The following is a 23,234-nucleotide window of genomic DNA, read 5'->3' as shown; positions in this document are numbered from 1 at the left end:
GAGTTCCTCCTAACGCCAGATTAAACCTGAGAGTCCACATGTGCAAAGGTGCCTGTTGCTCCTCCAGAGATTGAAGTTTATTTTTCAAACAGAGTCAATCCAAAGTCCTTCAAAGTTTATTCAGTATTGAGGTGATAAACACTGGATAATTGAGCTCGCTGCCAACGGGGGGAAGCGCGAAGCTTAGGTTTCCATTTCGCAGCTCGCCTCCACGGACACATTTCCCCCAAATCATGTGGTTTCTGAGAAGTCCATTTCGGGGCTTGTGCTAAAATGATTTATTTTTAAAATTTGCAACCTCTTGTTCCCGCACATGATTTCCAGAGTTTCGCAAGTCCTCTCGCCGTTCCATGCAGGATGTCCCCTCTTATAGATCTCATATTTACTTAGAAACTTTAAAATAATCAATGTGTGTGTGTTCACCAGTGGGTCTTATCGTGTATTTATTTACTTACCCACCTGTGGTGGACATTTCAAAATGTTGTGTTTTGTGAGGGTGGCAGAGAATGGAGCCAATAAATGTATCACAACGGGAAATATTCGGATTAAAGCTTGTCAGAGAAATGTCTCTTTGTTCTTTGCTTGGTTGTCTTCTGCCATTTAGAGTCTCCTTCTTGACCTCTTTTCACACAAACCTGAGTCCCACGAGTTTTTGGGGAGTCCCATTTTCTTTATATTCAGAAAAATTCTTGATTGTATTTTTAGTGAACTTTGCTGAGGAAGCAGTAATGATTAAAAGAGGTGGTTGGAGCTTCTCGCGGCCTGAAGGTCCCTGGTTGGATCCCCCTGGTCTGCTTGGGGTTCCTCTGGGCTCTGCTGTCCAAACGCTCAGGAGTTTCACCGGAGACCCTGAAATGTCCGGACGTTTGAATTCGAGAGTGAAACGACCGTTTGTCCACATGTGTTGTGAAGGAAAAGTAGGTCTGAACGCCGCCGCCTCTCGCCCAATCACAGCAGGCATAGGCTCCGCCCCCCCAGCGCAGGATAAGTGGTGGAGGAACGGTTGACTGATCTCCATATGTTCAAGTGCAAGGACATCATGAGTGATGAAGAAATTAGAAGAAATAAATGTCCCTTGGTGGACGGATCTTCTTCTTTTCCTCCTGGTTTCCCCCTTCAGAGGTCACCGCAGCAAGTCCACCTCGTCCATCTAACCCGGGGGTGTCAAACGTCCGGCCCGCGGGCCGGTACCGGCCCGGCTCGGGGTCCGATCCGGCCCGTGGAATGAATCCACGGTTTGAAAAAATACAAAAAAAAATCATGAACTTCTTTTGCCGTAGAGGGCAGCAATGTGGTTTCTGGGTCTGTAAGTAGTATTTTTATTTATTGTTAGAAATTTACCATCAACAGCCACCGTCAAAAAGAAAAATGGGCTTGGAGCGTTGGGTCGTCCAAGAAAAATGGACCCTTTCTCGTTTGTTGGTTGAGGTCGATACGAACCGATGCTGAAGCTGCTCGCCGTCTTTCAGCGCCACCATCAGACTCGCCACGGCCGGTGCAAAATGCGCAGAAAGTGCATGTATATTTTTTAAAGGAACAGTTGATGACATGGAAAGATTTGTATTGTTTACCATTTCCCGTTGACGCTAAAACAAAGGAAAAGCTTGGACTCAGTGTTACTTGTTGGTACTAACGCTCTGGTTTTACTGGTCCGACCCCCTGGACATCAAATGGTATTTGGACCCCAGAACCAAATGAGTTTGACACCCCTGATCGAACCCCGATCTCTGCAGATCCTCTCACTGCGTCCATCAATCTTCTCTTTGGTCTCCACAAGCAGATCATTTATCAAATCCACTTCGGGATCCTTCACGTTCTATATTTCTGGTTTCTCTGGGGTTTGTGAAGCCACAGGATGACGCAAGTAGGATTTGAGACGTTTCAATATAAAACTGTAAACAAGTGCATTTCTGAACAGAACGGTTCTCGCCGGTTGAGCGAAGTAGCTTCACAGAGCGGGATGGTTGTTGACGATATTTCGGGTGACCTTTGTTTATTTTTCCACGGTGCCCCACGATTCTAGTCATTTCGTTTATAATTTTCAATAGACACCTTTAGTTCGGAGAGAAGATGATCTAAGTTCAGAACCCGAGACCCGAGTTTGGTTCATTTATAGGGATCTTTTCAACGAATCCGGCAAAATGAAACAAGAAGAGCCGATGACAAGAAAACACGTTACAGAGACAATCAAAGTATGAAAAGGTTTTTTTTTTTAATCGTGCAAACAAATAGACAGCGGAGTTCAACGGGAATGACATTTTGTGAATTGAATCGAAGGCGCCGGTGTTTTCCGAGTGAATCTCGCAGAGTCGGAGCGCCAGAACAGATTCCACCCGCGGACGTAGATCCATAAATCTCCCCCGATCGCAGATCTCCAGGAGACGATTAAAGCGGCAGAATCTGGACGTTCTCTTAAAACTCTCCTCAATTTTCAGCCCCGAACGGACCCGTCGCCGCCGCCGGCAGACCCGCAGGAGCCCTCCTGCAAATGGTAACGGATGATCCTCGCCGGCCTTTTGGATTGCTTTTCCGGGAGAATCGCAAACTCTTCCAGGCTGAAGGATATTTGGGGGTGAAACTGGAAAGTGAGCGCACATCGACGCTCCGCAAAAAGGGCGAGAAATGATATTTAGATGGGAAACGGGGCGGCCCTGTGCGGCTCCGATGGATGCAAACTCATGTCTCGTGACTTTACTGAAAAAAAACTAAACTTGATTCATCGCTTTTCCGGGTCTTTTCAGGGCGGGTCTGATTTAGGGGTCGGTCTTTGGATGCTTTGCATCTCCAGCAGATGATTCAGGAAAGTGATTCAAGTGTGAGTAACGGGCGTCACGCATACGCAGGATTTGCCTTCAAAGAAAGAAATTGTCCGCCGGCGGCCTGAAAAGCCCGGGCAGGTCGGACGAACAGGGGCGTTAAGGTCGCCTTTAACGCCGGAGACGTCGAAAAACAAAAAAAAAAAAAAAAGCAAGAAAAATAAGCGTGAAGAGAAGCGAGCGAGACCCGGGGGCATGATGTCCATCCACAACTCCTGGTTCTGGAGAAATACCACAAGAATTGCGTTTGGACAATCAACACCAGACTCCCTGTCGGACCGGCGGTGACCGGAAAATACAATAATCTTTGTTATCTGCTCCAGAAGACGAGAACATCGCAGGGGGAAAAAAAACATGAGTAGAAAAAAGAAGCCGTCAAACATACTACTACTTAACCGTCGCCTTCGGAAAACACACACGCAAAAAAAAAAAAAAAAATGTTGAGAAAAGAGTTAATTTAGTCCTGAAAGTTTTACCAAAGCTGTGTTATTCAATAACGTTGAATTATCTTCTACATATATTTGTGTTTGAGCTGATAGCCGACACCGGCGACCGAAGTCACTCGTCGTCAAAAGTAAATAAAAAACCCAAATCGTCGTAACACTCACGATCCGAGCGCCGGCGTTGGCGTTGGGCCGCGGCTCCGGAGCGTCGGCTTCATATTTGTCGGAGCGCGACCGAGTCGTCCTCACTCGGAGCAGAAATCCTCGGGTCCGGCGTGAAGTCTGCGTCCGTCCTCCGCCGCCGCCCGTCCAGTTTGTCTGCTGGCGTCCCCCCTCGCCGTCCCTTCCCCTCTATCCATCTCATTTCATGCAGGAGCGGGGTTACCTAAGAGACCTGGCCTCAATGGAGAAAATCTCCTTTTCTACAATTAACTGTGAAAGTGACAGAGGGGACGAGAGGGGAGGGATCGGCCGAGGGGCGGCGAACAGGAGACGGGACGGCGGGACTGCGCATGGCAGGTGAAGGAGTATCATTTAAAGATGACGTTTGCACCATTTGGACTTTAACAGAGAGTAGAAATCCCGGTTTATTGGGGCGACGGGTGTCTCGTGCACGGTTTTATTGCTGGTTGACAAGCACCTTTACCGCAACTGATGCGCTGAGAAAAGTTCTGCACGCTCATAAGGGTTAGAGTTTATTAGCGGGAAATAAGAGCAGATGTTGCAGAATACAGGCAATCATGAGAAATATTGCATTTTTATTTTTTTTGTTTTGAAATCACGTTATATATCGTCACCTTCTGAAAATATTTGTCATGTTTGACTTTTTAAATCCACTCCTTATGCAACACATGGCTCATTTTTTTTGTGTGTTTTCTGAAAAAAAACTTGGAAAAAAAAACATTTTAAAAGGCGAGAATAGAAACATACATATATATATATATTTGCGAGCGGCTGTTTTGAGAAAATCCCTCACACTCCTTGAACGAGCATTTTCCTTTTGTCCCGGCCCGCACTCGAGTTTGGATTAGGCCAAATTAGGCTGCATTACACTGATCCAATTGATGGTGAATTATGTGCACGGCCAGAATCTCCAAAGATGCGGAGGGAGTGACCGGCGGGTAACCATGGCGAGGCGTTCACAAAAGGGTGTGGCGTGGGAATGTGCCCGGGGGTCAGGAGTGAGGGTGAAGGGGTCAGAGGTCAGAGACAGCTGGACGGCACACAAGAGGAGACGAGGGTGAGAAAGGGTGTCGGGGGGGGAGGGGGGACCCCCGAAAACCGGACCCGATGGGACGTTAACATTGAACCGATGGGAGGTTCGCTGACCGGCGCCCTTTGAGCGGAACGGCGAGCTGTGACACGCTCGCGGGTAATGGGCCGTGGAAATTGACAAGTGACAAGAGCCCTCATTGCAGATGCAAAACCGGTTATGGAGATGCGGCGCAGGATTACAAGGCGTGGGCGTCGGCATTCACTCCTTATAGTCACTCTTTTATTCACCCCGTGCAAACACAACGCTGCGTTCGCGCCCCGCGCAACTTGATAATTACACATTTAACACAGTTTGTTTTCTCCTCGTCTCGGTGTGGCGAGATAAAGGACAAAGGCCAGAGTTACGGGCGGAGGGTTCTCCCCGGTTCAAGGGTCCCGGCCGGCTCCCCGCGCCGCATTTTTAGATTCCAGATCGAGTTTCACAAGCTGTTTCCGTTCGTTTTTCAACTGTTTTCCCAGTGTTCTCGCGGTGATGTCCTCTCAACGTCCCTCAAGGGTGCAGACAGGAAGGTTTCCACGGCGAGGCCGCTAGTGAAGGTCGGGTCAATAGGGGCAGTCGGCCGTCTGCATCACGGCCGCACGCTGGTGGTCTAAAAAAAAAAAGAAAAAAAAAGGGGCCCGACCCGGGGGGTCAACATGCAAATATTAACCCCGGAGTGAAAGCGGCAGATGAATGTTCTCACATCATTCTTGCTGCCCGTGACTGTGAATGTGCTCGCCTACACGCCGCATCGGGGTGTTTAATGAAATTCACACTCAACAAAAGAGACGGCAGCTGTATTTCAACAATGGTAAAAGTGTGATGCCATTAGAGGGGACCCCAATAACCGCGATATCTCCCCTCACACACGCACGTCTCGCTCGGACCGGCGGATATCTGCGCCGGTAAAGCCGGTACGACCGGCAAATAGAAGTCATTTTCCACGCGGGAGGCGGAAAACACCGACGCGCTCGTCATCTCGCGCCTCCCACGTTAGCCGGCGCAGGATCTGCAGATGAAGTTCAGCCTCTCGGTCTCGGGCAGGCCGACCCACCGCTGCCTCCCGGTGGCCTGCAGGGCGCCGGTGACCCCGCAGCCGTACCCCCTCCCCGGGCCGTGTCCCGCCGCCCAGTTGCGGTAGCAGCCGGCCGCCGAATCGGTCCAGGACCAGAAATCGAAGCGGCAGGTGTAGCGTAACCCCAGCCAGACGTGGGAGGAGGTGGCGTCCCTCGCCGTTTCTGCCACCTTTGCTTGAAGGCCTTCGGAGGAAATGTGGACGAGGTCGCCGTGGCGCTCCCGGCAGTATCCCAGAGCCTCCGGCCACGTCATGTTTTCCTGGATTAAAATCAGCTTTCCTGCAGGAGAGCGACAGAGGGCGGCGTTGAAAGCTATGTCGCAAAGACGGAACAAAGAGGAAGCGCGACACGCCGAGGCATCGCCATGACCGCGCGCTCTACTTTCCATTTCGACACGCAAACTAAAATCCACGCTCGACTTAAAGCGGCGCGAACGACCAGCCGCGTTGAGCGATTTGTGGCTCAACAAATAAAAATGAAATAACGACGGGTGCCGCCTTCCTCCCCGTCACAGACGTGACTTCAGGTCCTTCAGCTCATCATTTACGTTTTACAAAAATCTGACTTCATAACAGATATTGAGTTTTTGAACGCGGGGACGGGAAAAAGAGTTGAAGCACAAGAGACTCTGACTTTATGCGGGATTAGAAACATACATAGACAGGATCTGTCACCCCGAGTGTGACATCAGACTTTTCCTGTCCGTGGATCCTACAGACGGAAGGATTCGTAGGTTTAACCTTTCCGTCTAGAGCGCGAGGGCGTCCAAATGTTTCGCAAAGAGGACCATATTTGGTGACGTGTAAAAGTTCTAGGACTCTATGAGACATCCATGCTATTGTCACGGCTAACGAACAAAAAGTCAAACTCTGTTCCTTTTGCTTGTAATTTTCTCTTAATGTCCGATGAAACGTCTTCAATTGTCCGCACCAGAGTTTCCCCACCCAGGGAAACATTAGCAAACAAATTTTCTCCACCGTTTTCATCAGGTAGTCTTTAATTTGGTTTGCTACCTCGCAGCTTGGCTTTGTGGCTTTTCATTTGATTCGCAGGCTCTTGTAAAAAAAAAAAAAAAAAAAAAAAAAAAAAAAATGCGCTGCTGTGCTTTTCAAAACAGCTTCCAGTTGGTTTTTTTTCACCACCTTTGTTCAAGACCCAGATCGCTTGTCCGAGTTCAGATTTTGACGGGCAGCGCCTCTTTATATTGTATTCCTTGCAGATGCAGTTATTTCGTATTTCGGTGAAAAAATATTCCATATATTTCCATATATTCCATATTTTTGAAATGGGTTGTCAAGGATCCCACTTTGACCGTTGTGTCAAGGGTCAAAGATTCCCGCGGCGAGCGAGTGGCTACAGGTCTACCGCCATCTTCTGGTGAAACATGAAATAGCTTTTTGAACTCTGTGCTGGCGGCAGCTGATTACTGATTTTCTGACAGAGGCTGCGGGCAGGTGTAAATTTGAAGGTGAGCCGCACCTGGTCTAGACTTCGACGCCGCTTCTTCAAGTGCATGTGACACCGAAACATGCAACGTTTCGAAATGTACGATACCACGACGGACGAGCCGGAGGTCAAACCTGAGTCGATCTCGGGCGGCGCTGAGGATCGGCCGGCGCCCGTTCCCGGGGCAGTGACGGCAGCTGGGGTCGCGTTGGTGGCGTGGTGAAGCTCCGTGGAGGTCAAACCAACTCTCCCGGTGGTGAAACCACCTGTGTGTGACACAACCGTGGACAACGTGGCCGCAAGAGTCGTCCGATTTGTCCGGAATCGATCCGTCGTCGTGGCGTTCCTCGTCGGACTCGGTTTCTTTTCTGGGAAGAAACAAACAGAAAAAGGGGGTTCACGTTAAAAATCAAGATCGAAAAACACAACTGAGAAACCGTGCGCCACTTACGCCCCTGACAGATGAACGTGAACTTTGTGTTGCAGTTCAGGTTGTTCCACATCCCTTGGTTTCTCAACACGCTGACCACGCACGCCCGGTCACCAGCGTTTGGCTGTTTTGGTTTCCAGTAGCGGAAGGAGGATCCGTCCCCGTCGGACCACCGCCAGCGATCGCTGAAGAGTCCGATCCACACCTGTCGCCCGGCGGACACCTCGTGCACCTCCTCGTTTTCTTCCGCCGAGTTTACGCCCACCAGATCCAGCGACTGATCCCGGCAGTGATTTTGTGCATCCCTCCAGGATTTGGTCTCTCCGACAAAAATGGGGACGCCGGAATCGCCTCTGCCTGCGAGTGGCGTTGATTGACAGAAATATTATTTGTCCTGCAGGGATTCACCGACCGCGACGATCATGTTTTACCCACCGTGACACACGAAGCTCCGTTTGACGGCGCAGCCGCTCACGAACCACTTGCCGTTGGAATCCATCGCTGCACAAGCGTCCTGCTCGGCTGTCGCCGGTTCTCCCGCCCTCCAGTTGAAGAAATCCGGTTTGCGATCGGGCAGAGCCCAGTGCCAGCGCCGTTCCTCCCCCAACTCCAGCCCGATCCAGGCCCTGCGCCTGCCGCTCGAGGCGAAATCCAGTAAAACCTTCATTTCAGATGAGTTGTGAATTGTAGCTAAATCTGCGTACGTGTCTCTGCAGTAGCTCTTTGCTTCCTGGTAACTTTTAAAAAGATCAATATGGTGAAAGTCTGAAGATCCCAGGATGAAGGGGAACAAGCCTGTGAAATAAGACGCAGGGTTCAGGGTCACGGTTGCAGGGGAAAAAATAAAGCATTTTTGATCATAAACTCTGACGAAAGAGGTTAGCGATGTGCATCAGCAACGCAAATGAACGTCCATGAGGCACCCACCCGTGATGAACAGCAGCTCAGGTCTTTGCGTCCCTTTCCCCATGGTCAAGCTCTTTTTCAACACGGCGCGTGAAAATAATACGGGATCCGATTCGAAGTTTTCACCCCGAGCAGAGTCGACTGAGCAAGAGAGGCGCCAACTGCAGAGGAGTAAGAATGCTACCGGACTCGTCAAGAGACACCTTTTAGAAAGAGATTACAGTGAGAGCAGTTTTTCTCGTTCTCGTTCCATCTCTTTTGCAGTGCGTGTCGCCGGTGCTTGTGAAGCAGCGACGAGGAGGACGCCCTCGGTGACGCACAGACACGTGAGTGACAAACTAACAAGACTAACGCAATTATTTGTCCTCGACCCGTCCATGCAAGATACAAGATCTGCATGTTGTGCAAAAACCTTATAGAAAAAGAGAACAAAATTCACATGTCTTTTTAAAAACAAGAGCTAAGGTGTGGTTTGCTCACTCCGGGACTCGGGTGAACATATTATTTATCTTTACAAAACATCCAGGGTTTGGACGTGTTGAGATGGATGTGAAAGTCAAGTCGAATCAGATTTTCATTTTTATAGCAGTTCTCTGATGATACGCTTCATCTAGACCAGGTCTGGACCGCCCCTCTTCAAGATGAGCTACAGAAACCCAATATTCTTCCTTTTACAGAAACCTCGGAGTGATACCGCCTCAATGTTGGCGGCCTTCTGCCTCAACCAATGGGAGTGTGATGGAGACAGAAGGGGTGTGTGGGTTTGGGAGGGACATTGGAAATTCAGAAGTCAGAATTTCTTAATCAAATACAAGGAATTTGCAGTGGTTTATTGGTGCCAAGCAGACAACATGGGATAGTCATAAAATGAGAAAGTGGAAAATAATTGGAGACCAATTGTAATAGGGTGTGCAAAGACATGGACAGGTAATCTATTACCCGTAATACCAGTAGTGCTTACATTTACATTCCAATGCCTGAAATGATACAGTAATAGCTTAAATGTTTATGAAAAAAACATTATCCAAGTAACGTGAGTCATGTGGCAGGTGATGAGCGTATTATCCTTTTTAATTCAGATTTCAATATTCACAACACATTCAAACCAATCTGAAGAGGGATTTCAATGAAAGGGTCAAACTTTATAGTTTTATATAATGTGTTTTAAGCAGCTTAAATGGCTCTATACATAAAATAATGTATTTTCAATATAATATTTGCATTCATAGTCAATTTGGGGTGATGTGTTTATATTTCATTAACTTATATGTATTATGTAACTTCCTCTACTGCACTTTCCACCTTTGAAATAAATACTTTTTTGAGGATACAACATTGACTAGGAAGCTGATCATTCTTAAAGAACAAGTAAAACTTGTGACATTGAAATCTGCAATTCCACACAAAATTACAATCCAGAAAGTATTCTGGCGCAGCCACCCCCCCCCCCCCTTAAAGGCATCGCTGTTCCTATTTTTTCCCTTTTTTTTTCTCTTCCTGAGTCTGTCAGTTAGAGTTTTCCAAATAGTGTTTCGAACTCATATTTATGATGTAACTTCCTCTACTGCACTTTCCACTTCCTGCTGTGTGAAATTAAATTGACCCATTGTGGGATGATTAAAAGCAGGTTCTATTTTTTACCATTTTATAACTCCTTGACAAAAAAAAAAAAAAAGTAAAAAAAAATAAAAATAAAACAATAGTCATGTTTTTGTGCATGTTGCAGAATTACAACACATACATAACCAGCTTCAGGTGATATGTATGAAATTTCTGAAAGAGCGAGTAAAACTTGTGACATTGAAAACTTCTTTTATCTGTTATATCGCACGAAATTACAACCCAGAAAGTATTTTGACACAACCTCCCATTGAAAGACAATGCCGCACCTTTTTTTCCTTCCGTTTCTGTTAGTTTTCCTAAAACTGTTTATAACCCCTTGCAATCAAAATAATAAAATAAACAAAACAAAATAAAATAAAAAGAGTGTAATGTTTTCGTGGATGTTGCAGAATTACAACACATTTTTAACCAATTTCAGGTGATGTTTGTTTGTTTTTCTATATTTTGATTGCTTATTTATGACGTAACTTCCTCTAAAGCACTTTCCACTTCCTGCGGGGGGAAATGAAATGTCCCCTTTATGGGACGATTGAATGGACATTCTATCCTATTCAAAACTTTGAGAGAAAACATTTTAAATAAATTCATTTTGTATTTGCGATATAACATTGAATGATAATTCTGAAAGGAAAACAAAACTTGTGACATTTTAAACTGCTTGTAAATACCTTAACTGTAATTCCACACGAAATTACAATCCGGAAAGTATTTTGGCGCAGCCACCACCTCCTCCCCCTTAAAGACAACGCCGTTACTATTTTTTTCTTCCTTTTTTTTGGTTTTCCAAAAAAGTGTCCATTACGCTTTGCAAAAAAAAAAAAAAAAAAAAGAAATTTAAAAATAAATGAAAATAATCGTAACGTTTGGATGCACGCGCGGCGGGGTGTCATGTGACAGCGCTGGTGAGGGTGGTCCCGTGAGACATTTTGGCTCAAGGGATGTTGGCACGGAGCCACCATGGCCTGTAAACAACAACAGCGTCAAGTTGAAGTAAACTGCTTTTGAATGTCCGCCTCTCGTCCGGCCTCGGTGTGAGAGCTTCAATCGGTGCGGCGTAGGTTTTCAACAATGCGTCGAAGGTGTGTCTGGTGAGTCGACGCAACCTTGAAACGACCTTTTGAGTATTTTGCTATCATCTCGCTCCGCGGCGGCTAATGTTATCAACGTGGAATTTGCGTTAAGCTAACGCTCGCAGCGCTAGCTAGGTTAGCAGTTATCGGAGCTAATCTTCGCTATGTAGATAACACCGCGCTACATTCGCGGATAATTGTTGTGTAGCCGCTTAATGGCTGTTTAAACATTTGGACGTATTTGCTATCAGCAATCACGCCGGATACGGAACGGTTTGAATGTTTTTTTGTTGGATATTTTTTTCCGGTACCCGAGCTAATGTTAGCTAGTAGCTGTTTGGCTAACGTTGCTAGCCTGCCTGAGTGTTGGCTATGCAGCTAACGTTTCCGAGAGAAAACGCCGTTACTTTTGATATGGTTGGTAACAAATCCTTCTAAAATATAAAAATATTGGGCTACCGGTGTGTGCTAACTCGTTCGCCGTTATCTGCAGCCCGCGACTTATGATAAATGTCATGTAGTAATGCTATCGTTACTGCGTAACGTCCGCAAAATTGACCAAGCGAACGTGTAACGTGAGGGTAACGTATCGCATCGCCAGCTAACATTTACTCACTAATCTTAAATAAATGTTTTTACGCCAACTCAGTTATTGCATCCATTTAGAATGACTGTTTCGCAAGTTTATTTTTCCGTTAGATTTGAGGTGTGATTCAGATCACCAGCGGCCCAGGCTCACAATGTTTCGGTCGTCAAATTACACCCGGCTCGGATACTGGCATGGCCTATAAATATCAAAGACATTTAATTTTGGATAGAATGCAAGGCGGGCATAGCTGATCTTTTGCTTTCTTGCACAAGGTTAAAAACAATGTTCACGACCCTCCCGGTCTTGCCTACTTGCTGCCAATGCTGGCTCATTCCCTTTTTTTTTTAGACGCTATGCCTTGTAAGTTGTCTTAGAGTAGAATGAACATCATCAGCAACAACAACAACAAACAAAACATGTCCGTGCTAATTTAGCAAGAACTGTGTTCATCGTGAGGTTTGCCAGGAAACATTGCGCTATTAATATTACATTGTATCACCCTCAGATTGATATCCTTCAGGCGGGACACCATCCTCTCTATTGGGTAGTTTACTAGCCATGTCCTCACAGCAGCCCAACAGCTCAGCCTCCAACAGCCCCACCAACATCCTCGGATCTCCGTTCTCAGTCATCAGCCCCTCGCTCAACTCCCCGGTGGTCTCACCTGTGGGATTTGGACCCATCAGCAACAGTCCGGTAATTAGCCGTCGTTACGCTTTGCCGTACTGCGTTTTGAATGTAGGATGCCTTTTCCGCATCTATTTTCTGAGGTTCATGTTGTTTGTGTAGAGGGGGTTAAAAAGAGAACGCTGCGGGGCAGAAGTCATTAGCACGAGTGACACATTTTCAATCATGGGACAAGTCTTTCTGCGTTTTCACATAGTGAGGCTGTGAAATAAAGACTTGTCAGCTGATCAGCATAGTTGGATGTGTAGCACCACGGTACAGGGGAATTGGTGTTTGTGCACTTTGCATGCATTGTCATTGCACAGATTGCCATGAAGTTTCTCTGCTTGAAAAAGAACAGATGGAACGTTTATTAAAGTTTTCATTGTCTTTTGGATGATTGGAGATGTGGGACCTCTGTATTACGTATAGTGCTCTCTGTCTCGGGGAGAGACTGTCGTTATGCCAACAGAAATGAAGGTTTTTCTTGTGGCACTGGTGGCCCAACAAGGTTTTTTCCGCTCTTCATCTCTTTGTGAATAAGAGATATCCGCAAACGATTCAGTCGTATTGCTGTGGTGTAAAAAGTGTAGTTGAGACAAATACTTAGTGGCACATCCAGATAAAATTATCCACAGGCATTAATTGCAACCGCGAAGGCCCGATTGCGCCATGTGTGCTGAGGTGACCCATGAAGGAAGGCTGCTTTTTTTCGTCTTATTTTGTTGTGTGTAACCCAGGCGGACCTCGTTGAGGTTTTTAAATCTGACTTGCACAATTTGCCAAAGGCATTTGCATGCACGCCAGTCACAATTCCAGCCTTTATTATTACCATACCCGAATTATGGGGCGAGTCAAACTTGCAGAGGTTTTGTAATTGTTCCTTCAGTTACGGTGTCTAATGTAATATTTGCTTGCATTTCTTTTCCAGATAATTTCCTCTGCACCCATATCAGGGATGCATTCAATCAGCAGCTCAGAGGATGTCAAACCTCCGTTTGGCCTCAGGCCCATGCCAGCTCACAGTCCTGGAATAATGTTGTCTCAGAAACGCCTGTGTGTCATTTGCGGAGATCGTTCCTCTGGTAAGTGAATTAGTTTGGACGGTCCTTCTCCGTGGCATGCCTTTAGCATTATTTCTCAAACATTTTAAGAGGATGGAGCTCTGTGACTGCCAATTTTGTTTTCACTCGAAGTTTTTATCTGATTGCATTTCCCCACTGGCCCCTAACTGTACTACTTTGTCATTTTTGCCATCAACAGGCAAGCACTATGGAGTGTACAGCTGCGAGGGCTGCAAAGGTTTCTTTAAACGGACTGTACGCAAAGACTTGAGCTATACCTGCAGGGATAACAAAGAGTGCCTGGTTGACAAACGCCAGCGCAATCGCTGCCAGTACTGCCGCTACCAGAAGTGCCTGGCCATGGGCATGAAGAGGGAAGGTAGGCGTCGCAAGGCTGCACGAGCCTCGTTCGTCTCGGGAAGTTGTAGGGACCCGTTTTGCAATAAAGTCGTTTTCTCCGAAAACCCAAACAGAGCCATCGCACACGACCTCCGGGCTTCCGGGTTCCCCACGTCGATTTTCGGCGGCCGATCAGTTTAACGCATTCGTTATTTGTGACATTTTCAACTATTTGCAATGTATTTAGTCATTAGCCGGGTTGCAGGAATTGGTGTCGTAGAGTAGAACGGTATTTCTATCAAAGCTGCAGGTGGATGCTAATTAGATCTGAAAAAAGGGTAGAGACTGGTGTGCTGGGGCTGGTTAATTCAACTAACCCCTCTCCATCTCTTCCCCTCATTTTCTCCAATTCTACCCTTTCTCCATCTTTCAATAGTGGTCAAACATGTAAGGTGGATAAAAGAAGATGGAAAAGATGAGGGTAGGATGATTATGACATCTAAATAATGAAGATACTTTATCGGACTGTAGATTTCATAGCTTGTTGTACTTGGTATGCATCAACTGTTGACAGGAAAATACACTGTATGTGTGAAAAATCCTGCCTGGGTTTGGACGTGGCCACACCCAGTGCACGATTTCCTCCACATAACAGCAGGCCAGGTATATTTTGTGACCACCGTCCAGCATCTGCCTTATTTAAAAAGATTTTTTTTGAAAGCTCAATGTCACCCTTAGTAGCTCCTATAATCTCCCTCTGCTTTACCCCTTCTGTTTCTCCCAGTGTTTACTGTGTGTGTGTGTGCGTGTGTGCGTGTGCGTGTGCGTGTGCGTGCGTGCGTGCATGCGTGCGTGTTTTTTTTCTCCAGGGGTATCAGGGCAGGTTGGGACTAATCCGCAGGGACAAATGAAAAATTCCTTTGAGAGATATTCTCCACATAAAGACAGTTTGTGTTCATAATGAACCGGTGACATGTCGCATATTAAAAACTGGTTAGTTGTTTAAAAGAAATATGGCACAGCAACTTCTTTTCAGATGAGCAGCATCGGGGGATTCCCCGCTGCTACAGTGCGTGTGGAGGACGTTCATGCATTTGCCTTGCGTTCACCTCTCATGGTGTCAGTTACATCAACAAAGCACTGGGGTCGGGTTCAGAGACAGGGGAGGTTTCCACGTCGCTTTGTGTTCTTCACGGGCGACTATCCGAGGCCCGTTTACTGCGGGAGAAGCGACGCACGCCAGCGGGCAGCGTCTGCTGCGGTGTCATCTCATTCGGCTGATTTCTGCACCCGGGGGCTCAAAGCGGTCGATTGAATTTGAGCGGGCCCGGCCGGCATGTGTCATTGTGACGCGTCCTGGGAAATTGGAACCGGCAAACACAAACAAACAACCTGTGCTGATGGATTTGTGGCATTAAATCCGGCTGGCGTTGCATAAGCGATTGAAAATGGGATTAGTGCGGTGTCGTGTCCGCGGCCCGAGGGATTCACCGGATTCCCTCAGACACGGACGTGCTGCGGTTGGAAAGATTGTATTCTGTCTACTCAGAATCAGTCCTCACCGCGTAGCTGATCCATCTGAAATACACGGTAGTTACTTTGACAGAAGTACAAGACTTTAGGATTTGTTTAGTTTTAAAGTCCTTCGACAAGATGTTCAGTCTCCTGGCTGGTCGTTCCCACGCATTGACAATCATTATCTTTATGTCATCACGGGTTCATCATTTCACTTTTTGTGAAGTGGTGAACCGTTCTTACAGGTGTTCTCGTCTGCGCGTTTTAGGAAATAATGATTGCGGTCATTAGTTTGGACCGTAAGGAGCTCGTGGTTCGATCTCGCAGCCCTTGAAGTAAAAGCATCTTGCGACGCCTCGGACGTAGAAATCAATATTGACGTTTGTGTCCGAGGGGCGATGGTTAAACCGGTCGAATGAAACTGTGAGTTTGCGTTAACTCGAAATATCTTTTTCGTAAGAAATCCATTACGCATCAACACGAGGCAAGATTTTGGATCTGTATTTGTCGCTGCCTTCATTTCTGAGCACACAGGCTTTTAAAATCATCTCTTAATGTAAGAACAGACCACAAGAAGGCTGACAGATTGCATCATATCACAGACCTGTCAAGGGTTTTTTTTTCGGGTAATTTCATGCATCTGTCTGTTCTGCAGCGGTGCAGGAGGAGCGCCAGAGGAACCGGGAGCGCGAGGGCGAGTTGGAATTCAGCGTCGGAATTAACGAGGAGATGCCAGTGGAGAAGATCTTGGAGGCTGAAACCGCCGTGGAGCAGAAGACGGAGCTTCACTCAGACGGAGGCTCTGCGGGAAACTCAGTAAGCGCCTCGGATGGCAGCAGTCAAGAAAGAGGAATTAGGACTGTTTGGACTTGCTTAGTGGAATAAACAATGTGTTGTCTGCCAAGGAAGGACCGTCTGTGTGAGTCTCAGTGACAGCGGATCCTTGTGTTCTCTTTTTGCAGCCCCATGATGCCGTCACCAACATCTGCCAGACCGCGGACAAGCAGCTGTTTGCCTTGGTGGAGTGGGCCAAGAGGATCCCGCATTTCTGCGAGCTGCCCCTGGATGACCAGGTCATCCTGCTGCGTGCAGGTACGAACCCGCGGCGGTTCTAGTCCGGGGTCTGCGCCGCGCGTTCAGTCCAGGGGTAAAATCTTGAGGCGAGGAATGACGACACGCCCTCGTTGAAACAGGATCCGCATCGTCGTGATCGATGTGTGCTGCTCGGAACATCTGCAGGCTGGAGAGACATGGAGAGCCGAGAACGTTCAAGGGGAAAAGAATAATGGTGCTTGATTTATACGTCAAAATGAAAATGTCTTTAGACAAAAAGATATTTAGCGCCGCAAACATCACTCGTCCTCCCTCCTTTGTTCTGGAGCTCCGTCAGAAGCGCGAGGCTGTCTGGACTTCTGGCGTGGGTTTGCAGCGGGACGTGGGAGGCTCAATGTGCTCGCTTGATTGAGATTCAGCCCTTTAGACTTTTCACTTTGACTCTGGAGGGAAAAAGAACACCTGCAGTTATGCGAAACGTCCCTCTCAGCTCCGCAGAAAGTCCACCGGCCGCATAAATCTGTAACCGCATTCTCCTGTCTAATGTTTTACCTGGGAGAGCCGTGATTCAGGGCCTTTTTCATTGCTTTGATGTAAAAATGACAGATGTTTCCACTGTCGGCGAGCCTCCAGCTCCGAGCGCAGACACTTTATCTCTCCGACGAAGCCTCGCTCACGTTGGCCGGTGCCCGGAGGCCGACCGCCATCTGCTTCGAATGAGCTCGGTCAACTATGCCGCGTTTCTGAAGCAGAACAGCGACGGGAAACACTTCTTTTGCCGCCACAGCCTTTCCACGAGTGAGAGAAGGCTTCAGCGGCGACAACGTGCAGCATGCAAAGCGTGAATCTGCGTTCTTCTGTCCCGATAGACGGGGCCTGATCTTCCCTCGACTATAACCTGAGAGCCGGCGTCTCAAAGGCTTAGATAAACAACACTCGACCAGTTCCAACGTCAAGAGTGACGCTTTCTCAAGCAGCCGCCGATAATCCCCGCAGATTATCGCGTGCATCAGCAGTGTTAGGCCATCCCAGCTGCGTGGTAATCTCCAGACAGCCATTGATCCTCGACGCGGTCGGTTGCGATGGTGTTCACCCTTCCCATCGCAAACTTCTCCAGTGGCGTCTCCGTGGCGACCCTGCCCAGCGGTGTTCATCCCCCTCCCTCTCGCCCTCTCAGGCTGGAACGAGCTCCTCATCGCTTCCTTCTCCCACCGCTCCATTGCCCTGAAAGACGGCGTGCTGCTGGCCTCCGAGCTGCAGCGTGACAACGCTCACAGCGCGGGAGTCGGAGCCATTTTCGACAGGTATCTCGGCGTTCGTGGCGCCGGCGGCAACATTCTCCCTCTCGTGTGTCGCGCCATCTCGGTAACCGTCTGGTAATCTCACGTGTTTGCAGGGAGAGTGTACAGAGCGCAGAGGTTGGTGCCATATTTGACAGGTAATTTAACCCTCCGCGCTCCGTCGGTGTCGCATCTCAGAACCTCCCGATATGAAAGCCCTCGTCCTCCTTGTGCTTCAGGGTTCTCACCGAGCTCGTCAATAAAATGAGAGATATGCAAATGGACAAGATCGAGCTGGGCTGCCTCCGAGCCATCGTCCTCTTCAACCCAGGTGACTCGCCGAGACGCTCAGAAACACGGGGTTTGTCCTCGGGTCGTCTGGACGCGGAGAGAAAACGACTTCTTTTTTTTTTTTTGTTGTTGTTTCTGTCAGATGCTAAAGGGCTGTCCAACACCAGTGAGGTGGAGCTCCTTCGAGAAAAGGTCTATGCATCATTGGAAGCCTACTGCAAACAAAAGTACCCGGAGCAGCAGGGAAGGTAAACGTGCCGCCGCCGCCGCCGCCGTCCTCGGGACCTCGGCCTGCCTGGCGACGCTGATCCGAACCCCGTCCTCCCTTTGCAGGTTTGCCAAGCTCCTCCTTCGACTGCCAGCACTGCGATCCATTGGCTTGAAGTGCTTGGAGCACCTGTTCTTCTTTAAGCTGATCGGTGACACACCTATTGACACTTTCCTCATGGAAATGCTTGAAGCTCCCCATCAGTTGTCTTAGATAGGAAATTGTGTACTGTGGTTAGGTTTAGATAGCTGAAGTCTGGGAAGCTGGAGTGGGACTGGAGTGGCACTTTAAGTTTTTTGAAGATTTGTCAGTTTGTCTCACCGCCGTCTGGGCGGCACTGCTTCAGTGCGGCGCGGATTCGCTTTTAAGACCAAACCCAAGGCTTGGCATGATCTACAAGCTGGTGCTATACGTTGAAATAACTTCACAAGTAACTATGATTGAAAGAAGTATTTTTAAAAAAAGAAAGAAAAAAAAATGTAACATTTACATATTTCCCTCACAGGAGCTCTAATTTGGGTATACGATTTTATATAAGCTTTTTAGACACCTCCGACATCAAGCTTCAGTCGATCCCTAAAACTATGATCTATTTTTAAACGGAAGGCAGCCTGGATGGTGAGCGTGAAACGGAGACACAGTCTTCTTTTTTGTATGGTTTCTTATTCAAGACAGCTCCAAACGGCGTGCGGAGTCCCGAGCATCCAGCGGCGGGAGGTGGGGGTGGGGGGTTTACTCGTATCTATTGCTGAAGATGAAATCTTAAGTCACCCCGCGACCCCAGACGAACCCCCTTCGACTAGCTAGCGTTCTTTACTTCTCTGCCATTTTCTAAATCCAATCACTTTGTGGTTCACAATTCGACTGCACTGCACTCTTGCTATGTACTATTTCTAGCTGCCCCCCCGTCCCGTCCCCCCCGTCCCGTCCCCCCAAACGTTTGGTCGATCCTTGGAGAGGAAATTCGACTTTATCGATGCAGTTGCGCACCAAACGGCAAACCTAAGAAAAATATGCAAAAAATGAAAGAAATCCCTTTGTTAATCTTTGTTTGAAAAAAAAAATAAAAAATGTAGCAATATAAAAATGTAAATTTTTCCTAAGAGCTTTCTGCCTTTCAGTCATTCAGGGGTTTTACAAAGTAAATCGTGTCTGGTGGAAAGGGAATACTCCATTTTGTAATTTATCTATACAATTCTACGGTACTGTGCAAAAGTAATTGTTTCAGGGAAAGTGTATATTGAGAAATTTGAATTATGATCAGGGGATGCAAATTGTCATTCTTACTATGTGCCCTCTTCTTCAGCTGGTTTAAGCCGAACACGTCTTGGGTTGCACTGGATTTGCTGACAGTGTTTCAGCTGAGTTTTATTTTTATTGCCTTTTTTTTTTTTTTAATGCTCCATTGTACTTCCCACCTTTTCCTCCCTTTCCTCGGTAGCTGTCTCGTTGGTTGTAATGTCTCTGCAATTTATTAAAAGCAAATCATCATAAACACACTTGGATCCATAACACACCTGCGGATGTATAAGAATTATGAATTAAAAAAAAAAAAAAAAAAAGAAAAAGATGACCAGCAAAGGTCTGCGTGATGGACCTCCAGATGCCCTTGAAAAGAAAGTAACTCGAAGCATGGGTCGTGTGGACTGAAAAAGAAGCACCGTTTCAGGTTTTTTTTTTCCCTCCCCCCACCCAGAAGAAAATTGTTTTCAAAGTAAACAAATACAATTGAAAGATGACACAAAAATAACCCTTTGTTGTTTCCGAGTCTTTTTCCTTTTTAATGGAAGTTTGTCATATTTGTTTTTGCTGCCTTTTTTTGTTTGTTTGTTTGTTTTTTTATTTTGCACAGATGCAACAGAAGCCTTGGCTGAACAACACTTGGTGTCCCCAAGTTTCACATGGACGTCATGGCACAGGCAGGTGTGTGTGTGTGTGTGTGTGTGTGCGCGCACAGTGAATCTGGAGGCTTGGTGTTTTCACCACATTGTTTCACTTAACAGGCCGTGAAGTAAAAAGCTTTATTGTCACTCTGAGAATCAACATGCTCCCGTGGTATCTGAACAGAAGTGAGAGCTTTTTCTCGAAACCATCCGTGGCTGGTTTTGCTTAAATAATGTTTAGAATAATACTGCTTTCAGTCTATAATACACTATTCCACACAGGGAGCGAACAAACAAGAACATAAGGTCATGACATGTAGATCATATTACAGCATTGCCCTACATTATTATTATTATTATTATTATTATTATTATTATCACACACATCTATTTTGTGTTTGATTAAAACAGTACAATCTTGGTAACAAATAACCCCCGTCCTCCAACAATTTTTGTCGTACTTCATCTAGAAGTTTGCATGCTACACATTGGATCTAAGGTGCTGAATAGTCTTCAGTAAATTCTCAAAAAAAAATAAAATAAGAAAGGACTGCTGGCGCTGTAGCTTCGTCATGACGTCATGGAGGATTCTCTTTTTTTTTTGTCAATGGCTATGTTTCCATCACAGTGACGATTTTGCATGTTGTGATTTTTTATTTTTTTAAAATTTTTTTTACCCCAAATTAGCGGCGCAAATGAAGGCGGTGCTCAGCCTGCAGGCTCCTCGCTCTCCCTTCAGTCAACATTCACAAGCTCAGACGCGAACACGTGTTTCACGGAGACTTCCGCTCGAGCGTGTTCTTGCGGTAAGGCAACAGGATACAGCTCAATGTGCACGACCAGTCCCACTGTCATAAATACTATCACGCTATCTTCAAAACAAAGTACTCGATCCGAGACGACGACATGGAAAATAAAACTTCTTAACTGTCAGGACGAGTTCGGAAACACCGGCGAAGACTTAAATCACAGCTGACGAACGGCGACCGCTCCTCGTCCCGTTTCCCCTCGAGTGTGTGCGCGTGTGTGTCCCTGAAAACGTCTCAATAAATAACGGTCTGAAAAAGGCACTCTTGAAATGTGCAGCTCGCGCTTCCGACAAGGTAAACCCCCGGACCGGAGGGGGGTTCGCCCCAACTGTCCCTCCCCTCCCCCGTGGCAGATAACGCAAATCTTATTTTTCTTCAAGCTAAAAGAAAACACGACGTCCTCCCTCTTGGCCGCGTCTTCTGCTTCGCCCGGCGTCGAGAAGGAAGCCGCGCTACTGCCGAACTGCTGGTGAACCGTGAAAGAAACCGTCGAGACGTCAAAGAGTGGCTCGTCACAGTCGGGGCCTTCACGTTCCACCGAGAACCCCGACCTTTACATCCAGTGCACCGGTTCCTTGATTTCCAGCACCTTCTCGAGCGACGTGAGTTTTCAAAAAATAAAGTACCACAGTAGTATTTAAGAGAAGGACCCCCTGCTCGCAGACCCAGCGGATCAGATGTCCTTGGAGGCGTCGTGGAAAAGTGACGGAACACGAGGCGAGGGTCGAGTGTCGGCGTCTGCGTCCTCCTGCGCTGAAGGCCACAGCCGATAAGCCTTTAATAATTAAAGAAAATAAAAATCGCCCCCTCGCCCACCACCAGGTCTTCACATCCGCTGAGCGTTGGAGATGGAAAGCGCTGACCCGGCCAATAGCAAAAGCTTAGTGGTTTGAAGAAAGCCCGCGACTCTGAATCCAGTCTCCTTCCGGAAGCCCGCGAGTCGGAGAGAAAAACGAAAAGCAAAAGTGATGGTAGCTTGACGTCAAACGGTGATCGAGGAACGTGTGAAAGATGAGATCAACTCATCGGCGGGGCGGAGCAGATGTGGGCAGCGGACGGGCTTCCGGACCTCGCCTCTCCAGGCTCACACCTGCATCTCGGAGCCGCCGTTCAGGCCCAGGGCGTGGGCCTCCTCGCTGGTCAGACCGTTTTTCAGTGTCCTTCTCACTGCACGCACACAAACGCACAAAACCAGAAGAGGTCAGGTCGGGTTTTACGTGGACGCAAATGTCAGGCGTTCGTACGCCACTCACGTGATTTTCGGTTAGCCCTGGAGCGCCTCCTCTCCCGGGGCTGCGTCCGCTGGCTCGGCCCCTGAGTCGCCGAGCGGACGATCCTCTCCATGATCTCGTCGGCCGTGTCCTCCGCGCAGTTGGCCGGGTCGTCGGCGGCCGCGCACCACGGCGGGACGCGCACTGCGGAGGTCGAGGGAAACGGCAACGTCAGATAGTCTGAATACAGTAGTCAGCAGCCAGGAGGGAAGTCAGAGGTAAGTGAGATGTATATATGTATACATATCTACAAGTGGAAATATATATGTGAATATGGACATATATATGTACACATATATACATGTATTAAACTTAAACTTAAAAACAAACAAAAATGTGCAATAATATCTCATTTCTGTGCAATATTCAGAAACTGCAATATTTCATCTCATAACAGCTACACTGTGCAATATTTCATCTCATCTCATAACTGCTACACTATAATGTTCCCTCCTATCATACTATTGTGCACTCCTTACCTCACTTGTTACTAAGACACTTATAGTTTTATCACTGCTTACTAAGACACTTTATAGTTTCACTGAAACACTTATAGTTTATAGTTTATTTTTATTTCTAATTCTGCCTTTCTTTTATTATTTATTACTGTTTTATATTCTGTAACTCTGGCACTGCAATTTCCTTCGGGATTAATAAAGTTGTTCTTATTCTTATTCTTATTCTTATGTATATACCTATATGTATATCTGTATGTGTATATATACATACACAACATAAATACCAATGTATATGTGTGTGTATATATATATATATATATATATATATATATTTCTATAGCATGTATATGACTGCACATTCATTGTTGAAAAAACACATATGGAGGTTCACACATATATACCCATACATACACACATATATATGTATATATAGGCATACTTATCCATATATGTATACTTATGTAAATGTATAAACATATGTATATACATATGTATATAAATATATATACATGTACAAATGAACATCTATACGTACATATATACTAAGATATGTATACATATCTCTATGTATACATATACACGTATACATGTGTATATGTATACGTGCATATAAACATTTATATATGTAAATGTACATATCAACATGGGTATATATGTCTATATCTATACTATACACATATGTA

The 23,234-nt window shown here is 46.7% G+C and overlaps 3 protein-coding genes across 14 annotated transcripts in view; 1 reads left to right on the top strand and 2 right to left on the bottom strand.

Annotated features, from left to right (window-relative positions):
• Positions 1-4,014: 4,014 nt before the first annotated feature.
• On the bottom strand, positions 4,015-8,549 carry LOC147229581 (macrophage mannose receptor 1-like). The gene is made up of 5 exons (XM_086155080.1): positions 8,394-8,549; positions 7,902-8,261; positions 7,488-7,823; positions 7,171-7,404; positions 4,015-5,869 (listed from the first exon to the last, which is right to left on the bottom strand). The coding sequence occupies exons 1-5, from the start codon at positions 8,434-8,436 to the stop codon at positions 5,508-5,510; spliced, it is 1,335 nt and encodes a 444-aa protein (XP_086011206.1). The 5' UTR covers positions 8,437-8,549; the 3' UTR covers positions 4,015-5,507.
• Positions 8,550-10,890: 2,341 nt separating this feature from the next.
• On the top strand, positions 10,891-19,880 carry LOC147229580 (retinoic acid receptor RXR-beta-A-like). Of its 4 annotated transcripts, none has more exons than XM_086155106.1 (12): positions 10,891-11,083; positions 12,160-12,350; positions 13,252-13,405; positions 13,584-13,763; positions 14,160-14,204; positions 15,894-16,054; positions 16,201-16,330; positions 17,469-17,595; positions 17,688-17,729; positions 17,811-17,902; positions 18,005-18,110; positions 18,196-19,880. In XM_086155106.1, exons 2-12 carry the CDS (start codon positions 12,213-12,215, stop codon positions 18,341-18,343), a joined length of 1,323 nt encoding a protein of 440 aa, XP_086011232.1. In that variant the 5' UTR covers positions 10,891-11,083; positions 12,160-12,212; the 3' UTR covers positions 18,344-19,880. The 4 variants fall into 4 exon arrangements, with proteins under 4 accessions (XP_086011232.1, XP_086011234.1, XP_086011233.1 ...); XM_086155107.1 differs by having other exon boundaries at positions 10,918-11,074; XM_086155108.1 differs by lacking the exon at positions 14,160-14,204.
• The window catches only part of fhod3b (formin homology 2 domain containing 3b), a 134,030-nt gene continuing 128,989 nt past the window's right edge, over positions 18,194-23,234 (bottom strand). For 7 of the 9 annotated variants that reach the window (XM_086155083.1, XM_086155085.1, XM_086155084.1 and 4 more), the window contains 2 exons: positions 22,076-22,237; positions 18,194-21,989 (listed from right to left, as the gene is read on the bottom strand). In XM_086155083.1, the coding sequence (XP_086011209.1) occupies positions 21,907-21,989; positions 22,076-22,237 (245 nt within the window). In that variant the 3' untranslated portion in view covers positions 18,194-21,906. The remainder of the gene's footprint in view (positions 21,990-22,075; positions 22,238-23,234) is intronic. The other 2 variants (XM_086155091.1, XM_086155092.1) reach the window with 1 other exon arrangement.

The sequence above is a fragment of the Fistularia commersonii genome, chromosome 11 (genome assembly GCF_037954325.1).
Source record: "Fistularia commersonii isolate RoL2024-O1a breed Wild chromosome 11, RoL_Fcom_v1.0, whole genome shotgun sequence".
NCBI lineage: Eukaryota > Metazoa > Chordata > Actinopteri > Syngnathiformes > Fistulariidae > Fistularia > Fistularia commersonii.
Note: the sequence above shows the minus strand (reverse complement) of the source record. Positions and strands in the feature narration are given on the sequence as shown.